Source organism: Dermochelys coriacea, chromosome 13 (assembly GCF_009764565.3).
Source record: "Dermochelys coriacea isolate rDerCor1 chromosome 13, rDerCor1.pri.v4, whole genome shotgun sequence".
NCBI classification, from domain to species: Eukaryota; Metazoa; Chordata; order Testudines; family Dermochelyidae; genus Dermochelys; species Dermochelys coriacea.
In genome coordinates this window covers 21160959-21177679 of record NC_050080.1, presented here as the reverse complement: position 1 = coordinate 21177679, position 16721 = coordinate 21160959, and the positions used below count along the sequence as shown (strand labels likewise).

The window sequence follows — 16721 nt, the reverse complement described above, 5'->3', positions numbered from 1 at the left end:
ATTCTATTGTTTAACAGTGCAATTCATCGCAATTAATTTTTTTTTTGAGTTAATCGCATGAGTTAACTGCAATTAATCAACAGCCATAATAGAAATCATTATTGCGAGCCCTTTGCAGGATCATTTACTTAGTGTCTTTTAGGGTACAGTTCACTGAACCTCAGTGTACTATTATAACCAGCTTTATGTAAGGACCTGAAAAAGGAAGCTATGCTGAGACACTTGGTGCATCATTCAGGTAATAGCAGCAATGGAGACCGTTGAGCATGACGCCTGTGTTCAGAATCTGAGTTCATTCTTGGCCCTTTTTCGTGCTGCTGCCAAGCAGACTTGATGCTGGAGTAATTTGGATGTTGCTTTTGACACCGAGGTTCTGGTGAAAACAGTCGCACATTTCAGACTGTCGGAGTCCCAAGACACACACAAATAAATAGGTCCAATTAGAGAGAATTGTTTAGCGTTGATTCTAGATCAGACTGTCAGGAGCTCTTTTGTTGGATGACTTTAACTGAATGGGGAAAATACCTCTTTTTCAGAAAGCCACCCGAGTTATTTTAAAGTTTAGTGGGTTTATAATATTTAAAACAACTCCCCTTACGGTTTTCATGGTGTTACACTAGTGTATCTGTTGATAATTAAGTCTCCGATCCCTCAAGATGCTGTGTTCTGGAGAAGAGCACTTGGTGAGATTGGCACGTAATAGAGGATCTGATCCTTCCATCTGGGTGCCTTCAATTGGGGTCTCATGTCCACTGATCAGTAGGTGCAAACATGGGGAAAATGAGACATCAGTAGATATGAACACAGTGGAAACTGAGCAAATAGAGGAACTTTAAATGTGTTTGAGAAAACTAAAAGGAGTTTGTTTAGGAGGTGACTGTGGCGGGTGTTTTTGGTACGGTTTTGTAATGATAAACGAACTGTATACGTTCCTTGGATATTGGACGGACTCTCTGGAACATGAGGTGTGTATACAGGCCTCTTATTGATTTTTGAGTACCAGGCCATTTTCATATCAGAAGTTGGCCCGAATGCCTGTGCTTATATCAAGGGGTAGCCTTATATTTTGAAACAAATAGGAATTCTAAAGATTCTTTATTAATTCAGGCTTCCCCCTCCTGTCTTGTGCTGGGAATTCTAGACCCAAGAACAAGAATCCTAAGGTTCAACCCAGTTGAAGTATAGGTAACTAACCTTCCATTGTTACAGGGCTGACCTAATAATAGTTTAAACAAAATGAATTTAAAATAAAAGAAACATAAATCTTGTGGCTGTTGGGTACTGTATTTGTATTTGAATGAGACTATTATGCCAATCATATCTGCAGAGAGATTTAATGTAAAATCACCGGAGTATAAGTCAGAGCTTCTCTTCCTGCACAAGGAGGTTTTTAGCACTTTGTTAGGCTGGGCCCTTCTCAAATGTTGGGGAAAGTGGCCCTCCCTCTCCTTCCTTACCTGCCACCCCCCCATGTTTGGCTGACACGATTGGTTCCTTTTTGTTTCAGGATCAGATAATCCAGCTGATGAATGCAATTTTTAGCAAGAAGAACTTTGAGACACTCTCTGAGGCCTTCAGCGTGGCTTGTGCTGCAGGTTCTTTATCCCAGAACCGCTACCACTTGCCTATCATCGTCGTCCCTGATGGGCCAGCAGCTGTCTCTCATCATCAACCCATACTCAGGGTGAGCACCTAGACTTGCATTTGTCCATGATCCTCTTGGCTCAATCTGCAGTGTTACAGGGATGGGATGCCTTAGTGCATTGGATAACTCCTTTCACTTCTGGCACCAGGGCTCAAATGCATACTTAATTCCTAAAATCCACATTCAGTGCCTATGTGAAATGAGTCTTATGGATCCCTGTGTACTGGGGATTAAGCAGAGACACTACCACAAAAGGCACCACAGTGTTCAGCATAATTGCTTTTATTAGGAGAATTAATAATGTTTCTGATCACGATATGAAGGCATCATAAGGAACTAGGTAGATTGACGATGCTGTGTTTCAAACTTGACGTGTTTGTCAGTCAAATCATGGGGAATAGTAGTAGAAGGCAGGGGATTCCTACAAGTGAGTCGTCTTTGGATGCTTCTCCGTCTTCCAAGAATTAGCTCCCTGAGTGGTAGCCTTCCCAGAAATGTGAATCTTACTCTTACTAATCACTTTTTCTCTTTCTAGCTGCAAGTGACCAATGTCATGTCACAGCCACTGACTCAAGCTGCTGTGAAGCTAGACCATGCCAAGTCTGCTTCTACCAAAGCCACTGTCCTTCACCAGATGCCGTTTGCCATTTCAGGGTAAGGAACAAACCTGTTTCTACTGTTTGACATAAAGGAGCAACCTCTATTATAATAATAGTGGATTTTTTTCTCCTCTTCTCTGTCTCTCATAAGAAAGAAACGCTTCTTAAATGATGGAATACTCAAGGCACGATAGTTATTTATTGGTGAGCGTAGTGACTTTTAGAGTGTACTTTAGTAATGATAGTGAATCATTGCCACATTTCATTTCCCTAGTGATGCAATTCTCCCCTCCCAACAATATTTCTGACTGCTGGGAGGGAACATATGGTGTTTCTCCTCTTTCCCTAACTCCTTGGATGGATGAAGAATGATTTTGGCAGTACTGAGCTGTCTGCTTAGGACTGCCTTACTTATTTTGGGTAGTGTGGTATATGCTTATCCTAACTGTTTGCTCTGACATCAGACTTACATTTGGGATGTGGACTTAATGAGAGCCACATATGGTGCTCTAAACAACCACGTTTGGGGTTACTGCCATAATCTATCCGTTCAGACTGATCCAGCAAGGGTTTGTGAGGGTGAGATGAAATTTCCCCACCTTCAAAAGAAATGATCATTTCTGACCTCCATTTTACTGTGTAAATCCACTGTTATAAACTTACTGTTCCTCTGCTCGTGACCGTTAACCATTGCAGTTGCTGTAGATAGAGCATCTTGTACGTCTTTGTCTACAAGAAAAAATGCTGTAATAAAACTACAATGTAGTGTACCTAGAAAATATCAGACTTAAATGTAGAAGATATCTTTATTTTTGGAAGAGCAAAAGTTTCTTCTCACCCAGAAATGCTGTATTCATGCTAATATTTTTCAATTTTTATATGCTGCTTCTCTCAGATACTTGTAAGATGTAGTAGAGGAAAATCTAGTATACCTTGCTCTTTGGAGTCTTTCACTTCTGTATAGTTGCACAAGTTTCCCATAGGGTATTGTAGAACATGTGTTTTCTGTTCTTTATATCTCTGCTCTTGTTATCACAGAGACATCTTTGAGCTGAACTTCATGAATGTCAAACCTGCCAGTGGATATTATGATTTCTCCATCAGCGTTGATGGTGACAGTCGATTAATTGCAAACAAAGTTGAGGTGCGTGTGTTTTGATTGTGGTCTAATTGTGAAGTGTTTATTCAATGGAACTACTTTTAATAGTTTTAATATACCATATGAAGATCTATCCCGTTGTACTGAATGTGTGCCATCACAATCTTCTGCAAAGCAACAGACTTTGATTTAGCCTAAGGGGGTTGAGCTTGGGGCTTGGAGTCAGGAAACTGGGGGCAGAGGGGTGTGAATTCCTCTGCCACTGGCCTGCTCTGTGACCTTGGGGCAAGTTGCTTCACCTGTTTCAGTTTCTCTTTGTGTAAAATGGGCATAAAGAGCCTGGAAATCTACTGATGCAAAGTACGGTCTAAGGGTTGGGTATTATTGTTATGACTTTGCCTCAGGATCAGAAACTAGATCTGGAGAGGGCAAGGAAGGGGATCAATTAGTTATTTCACTGATTATTAATCACTTAATACTTGTACATCAAATACAGAGCAAAGATTAGTAACGTTGGCAATGTAAAGCAGCTGTTTGCATAACATCTATTGATATGAAGTAATGAAAAAACTCACTAGAAATGTTGGTTCTCCAAGCTATTCAGAATTTGAGCCCATAAACTTCAGGATGTGGTTAAAGAGCCATGTTACACAGTTCCTTATATAACATGAAAATTAAGTAGTTGATCTTTTTTTGTCTTTGTATATACTCTACAGTCAAACTTGTGTTGCTTCCATCTTGAAAAGAGGGAGACATAGATGTTCGCTTCATGTCAGAGCAAGACTGAGAGAGTCATGTTATGGGTGCAAATTAAGAAGCGCTTGTTCAAACACACCTCTGCTAGTAGAAACAGTCGCCCGCTACTTGTTGTTCAAGGAAAAGTAGTTGTGAATAAATGTTTTGGATTCTACTTTTTCCCCAGATTTGCTCCAGGGAGAACGTTCCATTCACAAAGTCACTGCAGTGGTGACAGTTGGGAACAATTGTCACTCTCCTCAAGTGATGTGTATTCTGGGGGGTTAACTTTTTGCCCTCAGTTGCTGCTAATGAAAAAATTAGCATTTAAAATCTTACAGTTCAGTCGGCACAGAATGGGGGGGAGGAAGACACTTATTTACAAGTGCTGGCCTCTGCCATGCATATCAAATTGGCGTTGTAATTGTAGTAATAATCGGACTTAGAGTGTCAGGAAGGGATTGATGGTCTCGCTTAAACTCTCTAGAGGCATGTGGTGTCAGGGGGAATGTATTAATGCCCATGGCTTTGTGTGATCGTCTCCTAGTAATAAGACTCATTGTTAGCAGGGAGGGCTGCGGGGGAGTGGTGTGTTCGGAGGCTGTCATTACCATTAATTGTCCCTAATGCACAGTAGCTTTTGACTGTAATGAGCTAAACTGCAGGGTTATTACTCCATGTGGAAAGACTGCATTTCCTGGCATTAAAATATTTGTGAGATGGGCTTGTGTGTAATAGTCAGTAAAGGGAATTTTACAGAATAGCACTGAGGTGCTCTCAGTTGCCTTTAAAACTGGAAATGGATCAGATTCTCACATCCTTTGTTCCTGTCCTAGAACCAATATGAAGTTCTGTTCTCTGGCTAGTTTGGGGCAGGATCCACTAACAAGAAGAAATCTTATGGATAACATCCCTATTGAAATCTCTAATTCTCAGCTGTAAAGAAACAGTCAAGATTGGCAGAGCCAAAATCTGACCTATCTTTTTTTCACTTCGAACAGTGCAAATAAAATTCTTTATGTAAGAAAATTCGCTTGCGTAGCAGGGTCTGGCACTCATGAGCAACCGTACAGTAACAAACTGTAGTACATGATGGGAAATCATCTTGGCGATGAACAGATTTTTAACTCTCCAAGGAAGGTTTTTATAAGATGATGATGTGAAGGCCAAAATTATAACAGGGTTCAAAAAAGAATGATATAAGTTCATGGAGTATAGGTCCATCAACGGCTATTAGCCAGCATGGTCAGGGATGCAACTCCACACTCTGAGTGTCCTTAGCCTGTGACTGCCAGGAGCTAGGACTGGACGACAGGGGGATGGATCACTCAATATTTGCCTGTTCTGTTTATTCCCTCTGAAGCACTTTGTATTGGCCACTGTTGGAAGACAGGATACTGGGCTAGATGGACCAGAGCTCTGACCCAGTGTGGCCATGCTTACGTGAGGAGAACAAATGTGCTAATTAAAAGCTCTACTCTGTAGCAACTATTTATGAGTGGGAGGAAGCTGGAAGTAAATCCCACTTGATTTGATTGATTACTTGGATGGTCAACTCTTGGGACAGGGGCTGTCTTTTTATTCTGTTTGTACAGCACCTAGCACAACAGGGTCCTGGTCTGTGACTGGGCCTCCTTGGGACCACGGCAGTATAAATAATAACTTGACTTTAATCATAAAGGAGAATTTGCTAAATTGAAGTAGAGACCAGTTGCATTTCTGAGTCCTTTGGTTTTGCCTGGTGGTAAGAGATTGTGCAGAAAGACCTAGCAGAGGTCTAAGGCAAGAAAAGTATAGCAGGTTACTGTCAGACTTGTTGGCTAGATATTAATAGGAACTGAGAAAAGTAGAAATGTATTTTAAAAACTGCGAGCAGAGTAACATACATAGTTTCCATTAATTTTAAAAAACTTATAGCGGGATCTAGTTGCTTGGACCATCTTCCTATCCTGCCCTTTGAAGAGGGGTACTGTTATCTAAAAAGGGTCTAGTAACCACCTGACCATAATAGACAAGCTGTACTTTACTGATCTCAGTATGAGGTCTGGATTGTTGGCGCATGGGTGCGGGGATTGGTATGGGAGTATATTCTTAATGAATGATCAGTCCTGGTCAGTTTTGTTTCTGCCCTTCTTTCCCCTCTCTACCCCACCCCCAAATTCTGGCAAAGGGGGTATTTCAAAGCTGTTCTCGATTATCTCTTAGGCATCTGGGAGTAAGGGGGATTTCTAGATTTATAAAGGAAAACGCTGGCATGAACTGTGTGTGTACGTGTACTGTTAATTTCCCTATTATGCTTGGCTGCAGTTGAAAGTAAAGGTCTCCACAGAAGTTGGCATTACAAATGTGGATCTTTCTACTGTGGATAAGGATCAAAGCATTGCACCAAAAACCGCAAGGTAAGGCAATAGTGTGTGAGATGCACTGGTAAACGACAATATTGAGCCGAGGCTGCTGTTCAGTACCTCCTAATCTTCTGCTATGGAAGCTCAAGTAGTCTTTTGTATCTAAACATCATCAGAAGTGCATCTGTGCCTTCTCCTTTCAACTCACAAATCCTTGAGAGCTCATTGGAGGGGAAGTGGCTTTTTTTAACTAAAGAAAGTGGTGACAGAAGCTAGACAAGCCCTCAGTTACTTCTATGCAGCTATATCATATTGGCAGTGCTCAAGTTAGCAGATATAACTAGTTAAAATAATTGCTATAATAATAAAATAATAAATTAAGTGCTCATGATATTGCCAGATTTCATCTAGAGGAACCTCTAAGATGAATGTGTGGTGTACAGTCATGCTACTGCAAAAAGAGCTGGGTGAAACTTGTCAGCTGAAACTTTATTTTCAGGGAAAAATGCAGATTCGGCGACACTGAAATGTTTTGCCAAATTGTTTCAGCCAAAGAATTCTGGAAGTTAAAACATCTTCTTGTTTTGGCATTTTCAAAACAAAATGTTTGAGTTGGGGGTGGTGAATTTTCATTTTGAATTTTTCTTCAATTTTATATTTTTAAAATGCAAACGAAACATTTTATTTCTGGTCAAACAAATAGTTTCGTTCGACCGAAACCAAATTTTTTTTACTTTTCACTTTGTTGGAAATTTAGCTTTCAAGGTTGGGGTTTTTTGTTTTGTTTTGTTTTTTTTTGAACTGCCAGCAAACCAAGAGCTGTGCAAATAATGGATTTCTAACTATAAATCAGTTTTTGTGGGATTTCTTTAAATCCAATATTTTGGATTTTTTTCTCTTAAAATACACACCATACAAATAGCTTGCAGAAATAAATCATGCTAAATCATTACTTTTTCCCCCCCTCAGTTTTGTGGGAGGGTAGTGATGGAACAGAGGCATTTTAATTCTCTGAACTGATGGTCTGTTTTATCAAGTAATCTGCAGTAAGTCCCCCATGAGTAAATCGTGACACTGTTAGCCAGACTTACATGTCAGTCACTCCAAACCCTCTGTTGGAAAACCATCTCTAATCATTTTTTTATTCCCCCACCTCCTCCCTAGGGTAGCTTATCCAGCCAAAGCCAAAGGATCATTCACAGCTGACAGCCATCAGAATTTTGCCTTGTCCTTCCAGCTGGTGGATGTGAACAGTGGAACTGAGCTCATCCCTCACCAGGTCAGGATGAATTTATGTAGTTATCCTGTCATCTGGATGCTGCCTCTTGAGGCATCTTAGGCAGCAGTTGCTCTTTGAAAAGCTTTCTTAGGCTTTGAAAACCATCCTGTTGTCTGTGTTTGGAATGAATTGTGATGGGAAAATTGTAGATAAATATTTTGTGCACCCAAAAGAGAGGGAAAGAAGATTGGATCTGAACAGAGTGAATCTAGTTCACTTACTTATTTTGTTACATTTTAAATAAGCCTCTGCTAAGCTTTACTTCATGGCTTATTTAGAGAAACAAATACAGAGTGGAGGAAGATTCATCCTGTGCTGTAAAAGTGCATTTCTACCTTGGACACAGAATGTTCCCTGAAACTCTGATGCCTAAGGGTTGCATTTGATGTAGCAACCTCATGGTCCATAGACCAGGCATGTGTCGATAGTAAAACACTGCATGTAGAGCTAATTGTAGCCACAGCAGGAAATGCCTGGCACCAAGAGACTTTGTGGACTGCTCTGGTTCCTGTATTAGAGTGTGGCTACATTGGGAAGGATTGCACTGAAGTAATTCAGTAGAGTGCCCAGTAGTTAGGACTTCTGAATTCTATTTCTAGCTCTGCCACTGGGTCACTAACTTTAGGCAAATCACTTGCTGCCGTGTGCCTCAGTTTCCCCATCTGTAAAATATGAATACTTGCCTGCCTCATTTGTGTCAAAACCAACATTTCTTCCTGTGATGAAAATCTCTACGTATTAAGCCATTATCACTTTCCTTCTCAGACATTTGTCCGTCTTCACAACGCAAAGACTGGGCAGGAGGTGGTGTTTGTCGCAGAACCAGACAGCAAGAATGTGTACAAGTTTGAACTGGACACTGCTGAGAGAAAGACAGAGTTTGATTCTGCCTCTGGTACCTACACCCTTTACTTGATAATTGGAGATGCCACTCTGGAAAATCCAATCCTGTGGAATGTGGTATGTTGCCGACTGTGCAGTGACATGGTTGTGGGATCACTGACAGCGTAGCGAGACGCAATAACAGAAGCCTAGAAGAATAAAGACACACACACTGTAGTTCTGTGTGGCTTCCTTTGATGGCATATGTAGACTCTTGGTTTTAAAATATATACATATATTTAGAATCTATGCAAAAGCAAGACTAGAATGACTTTTCAGCTCTGTGTGTCATGGTTGAGCAGCCATGGAACAGGCTGTCCGAGATCAGTCTTGTACTGATTGGGCATAGGCTCAGAAGCAAGTTTTCCCTGGAAGTAACTTGTGTGTACCAGCTGGGATTTGAACATATCCAGCAGTATAGTGCTAAATGAAGGGCATTCCCTTCCCTGTTCAGAAAAGGAAATGTCAGTTTAAAATGCAATTCAGTAGGTCCGTGTTGTGAGTTGTTCGTTGTAGTGTGGCTGAATTTCTTAGTCGTCTTTAATGCTTTCATTATGTTGGGGAATCTGTCTCGGGGAGGGGGTATGAAGGGGGGTGTAATAGCCTTTATAGATCATACACCAGGGTCATGGCTTTGTAAGTTTGTTCAATTCCATTTCAGGCTGATGTTGTTATCAAATTCCCAGAGGAAGAGGCTCCATCCACAGTCCAGTCAAAGAAGCTTTTCATTCCCAAGCCAGAAATCCAGGTACAGCTCTAAAGATGAGAATGAATTCTATTGTTGATGCCCAGTTTCAGTGACAATCTTAAAAAGTAGCCTTCTATACGAGAGCATCTTCACCATGTTTGTGATGCCCATTGGAGGAAAACAAAAATAACTTCTTGGTGGATAAGGAGTTTGGGCTTGCATTACTTATCAGTAGGCAGAAATAAGCTCTGTGTCCCAGTGGTGTGGCAACAAAATATTGTGCCATCATTGAGGAGATCCAAATCTGAGCAATGGGAACACGCTCTGTTTTGTTAGAGATCACACTTTCTATGCTTCATCAAATGGAGACCAACGAAAGCTTCCATCTCCTAAAGATCGATCTCTCTCACACACTCCCTTCAGGTCTGCTCATGGAGCATCATCCATGATGCATGCTGAGTAGCCAGAGATTCCCTGTTTTACAGACTACAAGGGAAAATTGACACTGCAAGAAAGCAAGGGATTACGTTTTGGAGGAGGGAGACACTTTCACAAGAAAGACATGGACTGGGCCTTTGATACTTAGCGTGTGGGACCTGTGACCAGGACAGAAACAGTTGAGGTGAAAGCTATTCTTGTGAAGTGCTTCTAAAGGGACTTCTCTCTACAGCACCTGTTCAGGGAACCTGAGAAGAGGCCTCCTACAGTGGTATCCAACACATTCACAGCCTTGATCCTCTCCCCGCTGTTTTTGCTCTTAATTCTGGTAAGTTGAATAGATTCCATGTTGAATTTCTCTTCTGCCCACAACCCAAAACTAGCACAGTAAACAACTTCAGCCACACCTCTTAACTATACTCTAGTTAGGAGTAATTAAGCCAGTCTTGCTGTGATACAGGGGGAAGAACAGTGTCTTTCTAGAGGTCCCTTCTAACTCAGATAACTCTCTGGTTCTGTTTCATTCTATGCTGGACTCCCAGCAAATCATCTTAAGGCACTGAACAAGTTAAAGAAAATGTAATAAAGCCCCTTGGTCTCGGTAGAAGTGCAGTTTCGATTCCCAGATATCGAGGGAGAGGCTATCAGGTGACTAGAGGAATTCTTGCCTCACTCACTAGCGTTACTTGTTGACTGATATAGCTTCTCTCCAGTCCTTAGGAAGAGCCTGACGTTAACAAGGCAGGGCATTATGGAAATGGGATGTTACAAGCAAATTAATGGAGCTACTCTGGTCCCAATCTATGTGCAAAGGGTTGGACTGGCTTGTCAGTTCCAACTCCCTGTCCCTAAATTGTTTATGCTCCAGTTAGAAAACTAATAACACTGATTAGGATGAGGCATCCTGCACTGTAAGCTTCTCCCACATGGCTCTGCTGACATTGTCAGTTCTGACCTCAATTGCCCCTGCTGTTCCAGGCTTAGATTCTTCTAGAACAAAGGCAGTCATACCAAACTGCATGGCAACTTTTTGTGATGTGGATTCACATGCTAAAGGACTTGGCTGAGACACCACCAGATTGATTCCAACTTGTGGACCTAATCAGTATTTGACTCCCTATTGCTGGAGCTGAAATGTACAGCATCAGCCAAGCACCTGTCATCAATTAAACACCACTTTAGAACTTGCTTAGTATACTTTACAATCTCTCTGCTCATCAAGTTAAATTATACATGATTTGGTGGGAAAAACATATGGCTCCTCTTTGAACCCTTACCCTTACCTCATAGTGTGTTCCAAATGCAACCTCTCCTCTTCTGAAGGCTGGGGGGCAGTCAGATAGAGCTGTGTCCGGTTACCTTCAGAATCCATGGTGCATTTGTTGACTTACCCAGCACCCCCTCAGTGATGCTTCTCCTTTTCATCTTCTCTTCTACTCCCTTCAAACTGACATTATTACATGGTCATTCATAACCTTTTATTTCTTCTAGAACTGTAGCTAGTTTCATCCTGGGTTCAGTAACAGAACATCATGTTCACTGTTATCAGTTTTATTTATATGAATTCAAGGCACATCAGATTTTTCTGAGGGAAGGATGGGTTTGGAGGCTTTGTTTAGCAAAATACTTATGCGAGATCCTGCAGACTCCAAGATAGCTGGTATCTAACTCTTAAAGAAATACTAACTGACTGGCTGCTTTCATGAAAACGGATTCATTATTGCAACTAGGAGCAGTGTCTTCTGCCTTAAAAACTTGGCAGAAGCGAGATGGGATCTTAGGTTGGCCACTGTTTAAGGGCTTGTCTACACGAGGAAGCTGTTGTGAAATAAACTCGGGTGTGAATTAAAACTACACCACACAAAGACACTGTTAGTGTGGTGTGGGGAGCTATTGTGAAATAGCTATTCTGCAGTAGCTCTCCCACAGTAACTACTCCAGGCTGTTTCCTCCTGTGGACAAGCAGTAACAAACACATTGGTTTTGCAGTCTTGGCCATCATTTTAATTGATGCATTTGAAGAAGCTCCAGTTTAAAAGGCATATTAAAGAACTTTGTGGATAACTGATGACAAATAAAAGCTATTGTCTAATAAAGCCATTGTGATTGGGGTTTTATTTTTTTCTTTCAGTGGATAAAGATTGGTGCCAACATCTCCAATTTCAGCTTCACTCCCAGCACCATTATCTTTCACCTGGGACATGCTGGTAAGTGCCAGAGGCTCTCTGCTTTGTATGACATCCTTCCCACATGGACTTTACAGATGAGTACTTTGATGATAAGTGGACTCACAACCTATTAACTGTAATGACTTAATAGCATAACATTTCTCTCTCGTTTTCCTCTTCCTTTCTGCCTTTCAGAATTGTTAATATGGTGATAAACAAACCTGTTTTGTCCATCCGCTTATAAAAGCGGTCATTATACTGGGCTCCTCTTGCACACCACTTACCTATGCTTAATAGCACTCTTCATATCAGAGGTCACTATTTTTGTTGTGTATTCACCCTTTGGTAGATAGGGAATTTTTTTGTGGCAGTGGAGTGGGGACGAAGGCCTATAGGATCTCCCTGTACTCCTTCCTGAATCTATTTATGCACACACTGTAGACCAACTTGTCCTGGTCAGGAATGGATGGGACCTAGTTTTCTCAGTTCTCATTGGTTTTTTTGGTCCCTCACAGAACCCTGGAACCCTTCTCCTCCTCCAACACACACAAACATTCATATTGCATCCGCCAATCTTCCATTTGAAGAGAATTGGACATAACTCATCAGTGCTACTTTTTCATCACCCACAATGGCATAAGGCCCTTGTTCACAGGGAACTGACTGCAGAGGTTCTCTGGTTCTCCTGAGCCAAGGAGTCAGGGAGAGACTGGAATCCAAGGCTTAGGGGCAGCACAATGTGTTACTTGTAAACTGTCTAGTGCCATGAGCAGTTTTAACCAGTGTCTTGCTTTAAAATGAGACTTTCTGTCTTATCTCTTCATAGCCATGTTGGGGCTCATGTATGTCTATTGGACTCAACTTAACATGTTCCAGACTCTGAAGTACCTGGCCATCCTGGGCAGTGTCACATTCCTGGCAGGCAACAGAATGTTGGCCCAGAAAGCAGTAAAGAGGTAAGAGGAAGGGAGGTGGATGTAACTGTGTAGGGTCTGGTTTCCAAAAAGCCAGGGGAAGGAAGGTGGCCATGTTGACAGCATTTGACATCAGCAGATCTAGTGCTGAGCACCAAGTTACTAGTTTCCAGTTCGTGTCATATTTAGAAGCAGGCAGCTCTGCCATGTTCCACTTGCCATTTTCAGCACAAACACCTGATGGAGTGCTAAATAGCAAGTAGTCTAGCTGCTTGCAGTGGGGGTGGCTGTCACTGGAGAATTACTAGCTGTGGGGTTTTGAGGAGAGTGGGTTATAAAGCAGCTCAATGAATTGATCAAATATTTTGAATTTTGAGAGGGAGTTTGTGCTTTTCCTTTGGCATTGACAGAACATGGGTTTTCCTCATAGGCCAAGACTTCAACTTGGGGCCTAAATTAAGGCACCTAAATGAATGGGCTGTTTCTCAGAAGTGCAGAACAGCCAGCAGTAAGCATGGCGGATAGTAGGGTTATAAGGAATAGCCGGCATGGATTTGTCAGGAAAAATCATGCCAAACCAACCCAATTTCCTTCTTGGACAGGGTTACCAGCCTGGTGGATGGGGGGGAGCAGTAGACACGATATATCTTGATTTTCAGTATTTCTTTTGACACAGTCCCACATGACATTCTCATATGCAAACTAGGGAAGTGTGGTGTAGATGAAATATAAGGTGGGTGCAAAACTAATTGAGAGACTACTCAAAGAGTAGTGATCAAAGGTTCGCTGTCAAATTAGGAGGCCACGTCTAGTGGGGCCCCACAGGGTGGGTCTCTCGTGTCTGGTACTATTCAGTATTTTCATTAGTCACTTGGAGAATGGAGTGGACAGTATGTGTAGAAAATTTGTGAATGACACCAAGCCACAAGAACTTAGGAGGACAGGATTAGAATTCAAAATGACGACAAATTAGAGAATTGGTCTGAAATCAACAAAATCAGTAAAACAAGTGCAGAATATTTCATTTAGAAAGGAAAAATCAAATGTATAACTACAAAATGAGGAATAACTGGCTAGGCGGTAGTACTGCAGAAAAGGATTTGGAGTTATTATGGATGACAAATTGAATATGAGCCAACAATGTAATGCAGTTGCAAAAAAGGCTAATATCATTCTGGATTGTATTAACAGGAGAGTTGTATGTAAGACACGGGAGGTATTTGTATGGCACTATTCAGCATTGGTGAGGCCTCAGCTGGAGAACTGTTTTAGGCGCCATACTTCTGTGATTCTATGGATTTCACTGAAGCTGCTGGTGCCTTAGCACTTGTGAGAGCCAGCCCGCTCATTTAGATGCCTAAATGCAGACTTGGGAGCCTAATCTGAGGTATCCAGGTTTGAAAGTCTAGGTCGTAATGCTTTCCTTGGAAGAACTGTACTTACAACAAAGCACATGCTCTGAAGAGAGTGTTCACTCCCTGGTGTATTAAACTCTGTGGATGCTTTACATCAAACATTTACAGTAACTTTCACTGTAAGGGTACTCTGAAGTTCCAGCCTTCCACAGCTCCATTTACTGGGTAAATGCTTTTGTGGTGAAGAGGATGTTGCTTTGACTTCCTATACTGATATAGGATTGATTCAATTCCCATTAAAGCCACTGGAAAGACTCCTGTTGGATTGGCCTTTAAAAGGCATCAGCCATGAGACCACTGTTCTAACTTGCTGTGCATGTGGAATTTCCCTCCCTTCCCCACTATTATAAAGATGACACTCTTCAAGAAAGTTGGGAATGTGAGCATGTAACCAGCTAACATTCCTGATGTCCTATGCAAGACCGTCCCTAGCCTGCACAATTGCTTTCAGCCTTCCCTGTGGCTTACCCATCAGCACAAACCTTCCTAGTGGAAGCAAACCTTTATAAGAACATAAATCTAAAGTTTAGTTAGCTGCCCTCACTCCATAGATGTATCCTTGGCCCTCTAATCAGAGTATCCATAGATCCTTCTCATACGTACCTCGCTACTGCAAAGTCATCTTGCAAACACACATGCACTTAGGCTGCCTTCGGGTTGTTGCTCCCGGACCCCAGCATCACTACAGACTGAATCTCAGCCATTTTCTTTCTCAGAGCCTCAAGTCCCCTCAATTGCCAGACTCAACTGCTGTCACTTTGAGTCTAATTTAAAGAGTCAGGCTTTGATCCCTGTCTTGCGAGTGCAATGCCTGGCTGCTGGGCTTACACCTTGACACGTTTTTAGTCAAACTTGTTCTCTTTTCTTACCTTGCCCTTGATAGTCCCCTGGAAGGAGTTTGCACATGCACGTTCACACATTTTTTACAAAGCAATCTGAACCATAAAACCTGAGAGAAAAATAGTATTTTCAATAACTTTATACTGATTTATTGCCTTTTAAAAATAAGCAGTATTCAGATACTGCAGCTGGGCAAAGATAATCAGCTAGATTAACAGAGCTCAATCCCTTCTCAAAGCAGCATTTTCCAGCCATGCTCAGGATGCTCAATGTGGTATTTCCCCTCTCCTTCTTTGCATAGAGTTCTCTAGCAAGAGTTTTTTTTTTCTGATGGAGCTGTATTTTGTCATTCCTGTATTTCAGTTATTAGTCTGAAGTTTGCTTCTTGCTAAGACGATAAATATAAATGGTAAAAGTAAAACCAGAAATTGTTAGTGTCTATATTAAGAAATCTTGAGAATCAGGGAAAGGAGATTCATTGAAGCTTATCTGACTCTTTCAGCTCTACCAGGGCTTCTGTTAGTAGATAAATGGGGGATGGCTTACTCCCTACTCCTCTCAACAGCCTCTCCATATTGAGTCATATAGTTTCATTGGTTGTGACAAATAAGAGCTTTTACCAAAATGCCAACTTTAAAATAGTACTTCCACCTAACTGCGGAGGTGGCCTCTCTTCAGATTCTCATAGGAGAATAAGCTGCTAAAAGGCATCTTTTGTTGGCTTACTGCCACCCAATGTAACCCTTGTTGTTAGCCTATGTCAGATACTCAGAGCAATGGCTACCTGACACAGACTGAGTCAAGCCACTCTCCTGGTGTGGGCAGCGCAGGAGAGATAGCAGCAGTAATGTTTGGCCCATCCCGTGTCTTTATTGAAGGTACTGGAAGCCCTGGTTTTACTTTTTGCATTTTCTTTCATCTGCTCCAGTTCCTGGAGCCGGGCTGCTCTCCTCCTCACTGTCCTCTGAATCTTTTCCCTCTCTCCTTTCGGCAGGATTGCTGCAGAACAGAGCAGTAGGTTGGCAAAGTATAGAACATTGCGGTAAAAGGGGGTTCCTCTTCCTAGAAGTAAGGGCTCTTCTGGAATTTGCCTTTCCCAGGCATTCTGGCTACTTCATTTCATTCTCATCACTCACTCCTCAGCCAAAAGAAATCTTAGCTGAAGCCACTTTCCAACCTGTCACGTACGGCTTTGAATCTGGGGTGGGGGTGTATTATTTTTAATTACAGCTGTCTTTAAATGTTCTGTTATCTACGTGCATTAAGAGAAAACGACTTCTGTATGAAGCCTTCATTCTCCCGAGTTTGTGACACATACATATACAAACACACGTGCTTCCTTTTTATTGTGGGCCTAAGGATTCTATACGACAATGAAACAAAAGCTAAATTAACCATGGAAACCAGGGGGTGTTGGGGGGGTTATCATGCCTCTAAGTGAATGGAGAATGTCATCTAGAGGTGAGCGTAGTGAAAGTGTTCGCTGTACAAACTTCTCTCACACAGCTGTCGTTTCCCTGGTCCTGACCTGCACTGTTTCTGCTATTTCATTCCTGGGCATCTTTACCAGAGACTACCAGTCAGGCTGAACTGGGTGTGGCTTTGGGGAGTGGGTAATCAGATATCTAGTAGAAGCAAGGCCAAACCACCCACCTCCTTTGACTTGTGACCCAA

General features: G+C 41.8%; 1 protein-coding gene across 4 annotated transcripts in view; it reads left to right on the top strand.

The window, feature by feature from the left end:
• The window catches only part of RPN2 (ribophorin II), a 34494-nt gene that overhangs the window by 15299 nt on the left and 2474 nt on the right, over window positions 1-16721 (top strand). For 2 of the 4 annotated variants that reach the window (XM_038370139.2, XM_043495488.1), the window contains exons 7-17: window positions 1508-1684; window positions 2181-2299; window positions 3283-3388; window positions 6386-6477; window positions 7588-7702; window positions 8468-8662; window positions 9246-9332; window positions 9943-10038; window positions 11842-11917; window positions 12705-12834; window positions 16042-16115. In XM_038370139.2, the coding sequence (XP_038226067.1) occupies window positions 1508-1684; window positions 2181-2299; window positions 3283-3388; window positions 6386-6477; window positions 7588-7702; window positions 8468-8662; window positions 9246-9332; window positions 9943-10038; window positions 11842-11917; window positions 12705-12834; window positions 16042-16093 (1245 nt within the window). In that variant the 3' untranslated portion in view covers window positions 16094-16115. The remainder of the gene's footprint in view (window positions 1-1507; window positions 1685-2180; window positions 2300-3282; window positions 3389-6385; window positions 6478-7587; window positions 7703-8467; window positions 8663-9245; window positions 9333-9942; window positions 10039-11841; window positions 11918-12704; window positions 12835-16041; window positions 16116-16721) is intronic. The other 2 variants (XM_038370140.2, XM_043495490.1) reach the window with 1 other exon arrangement.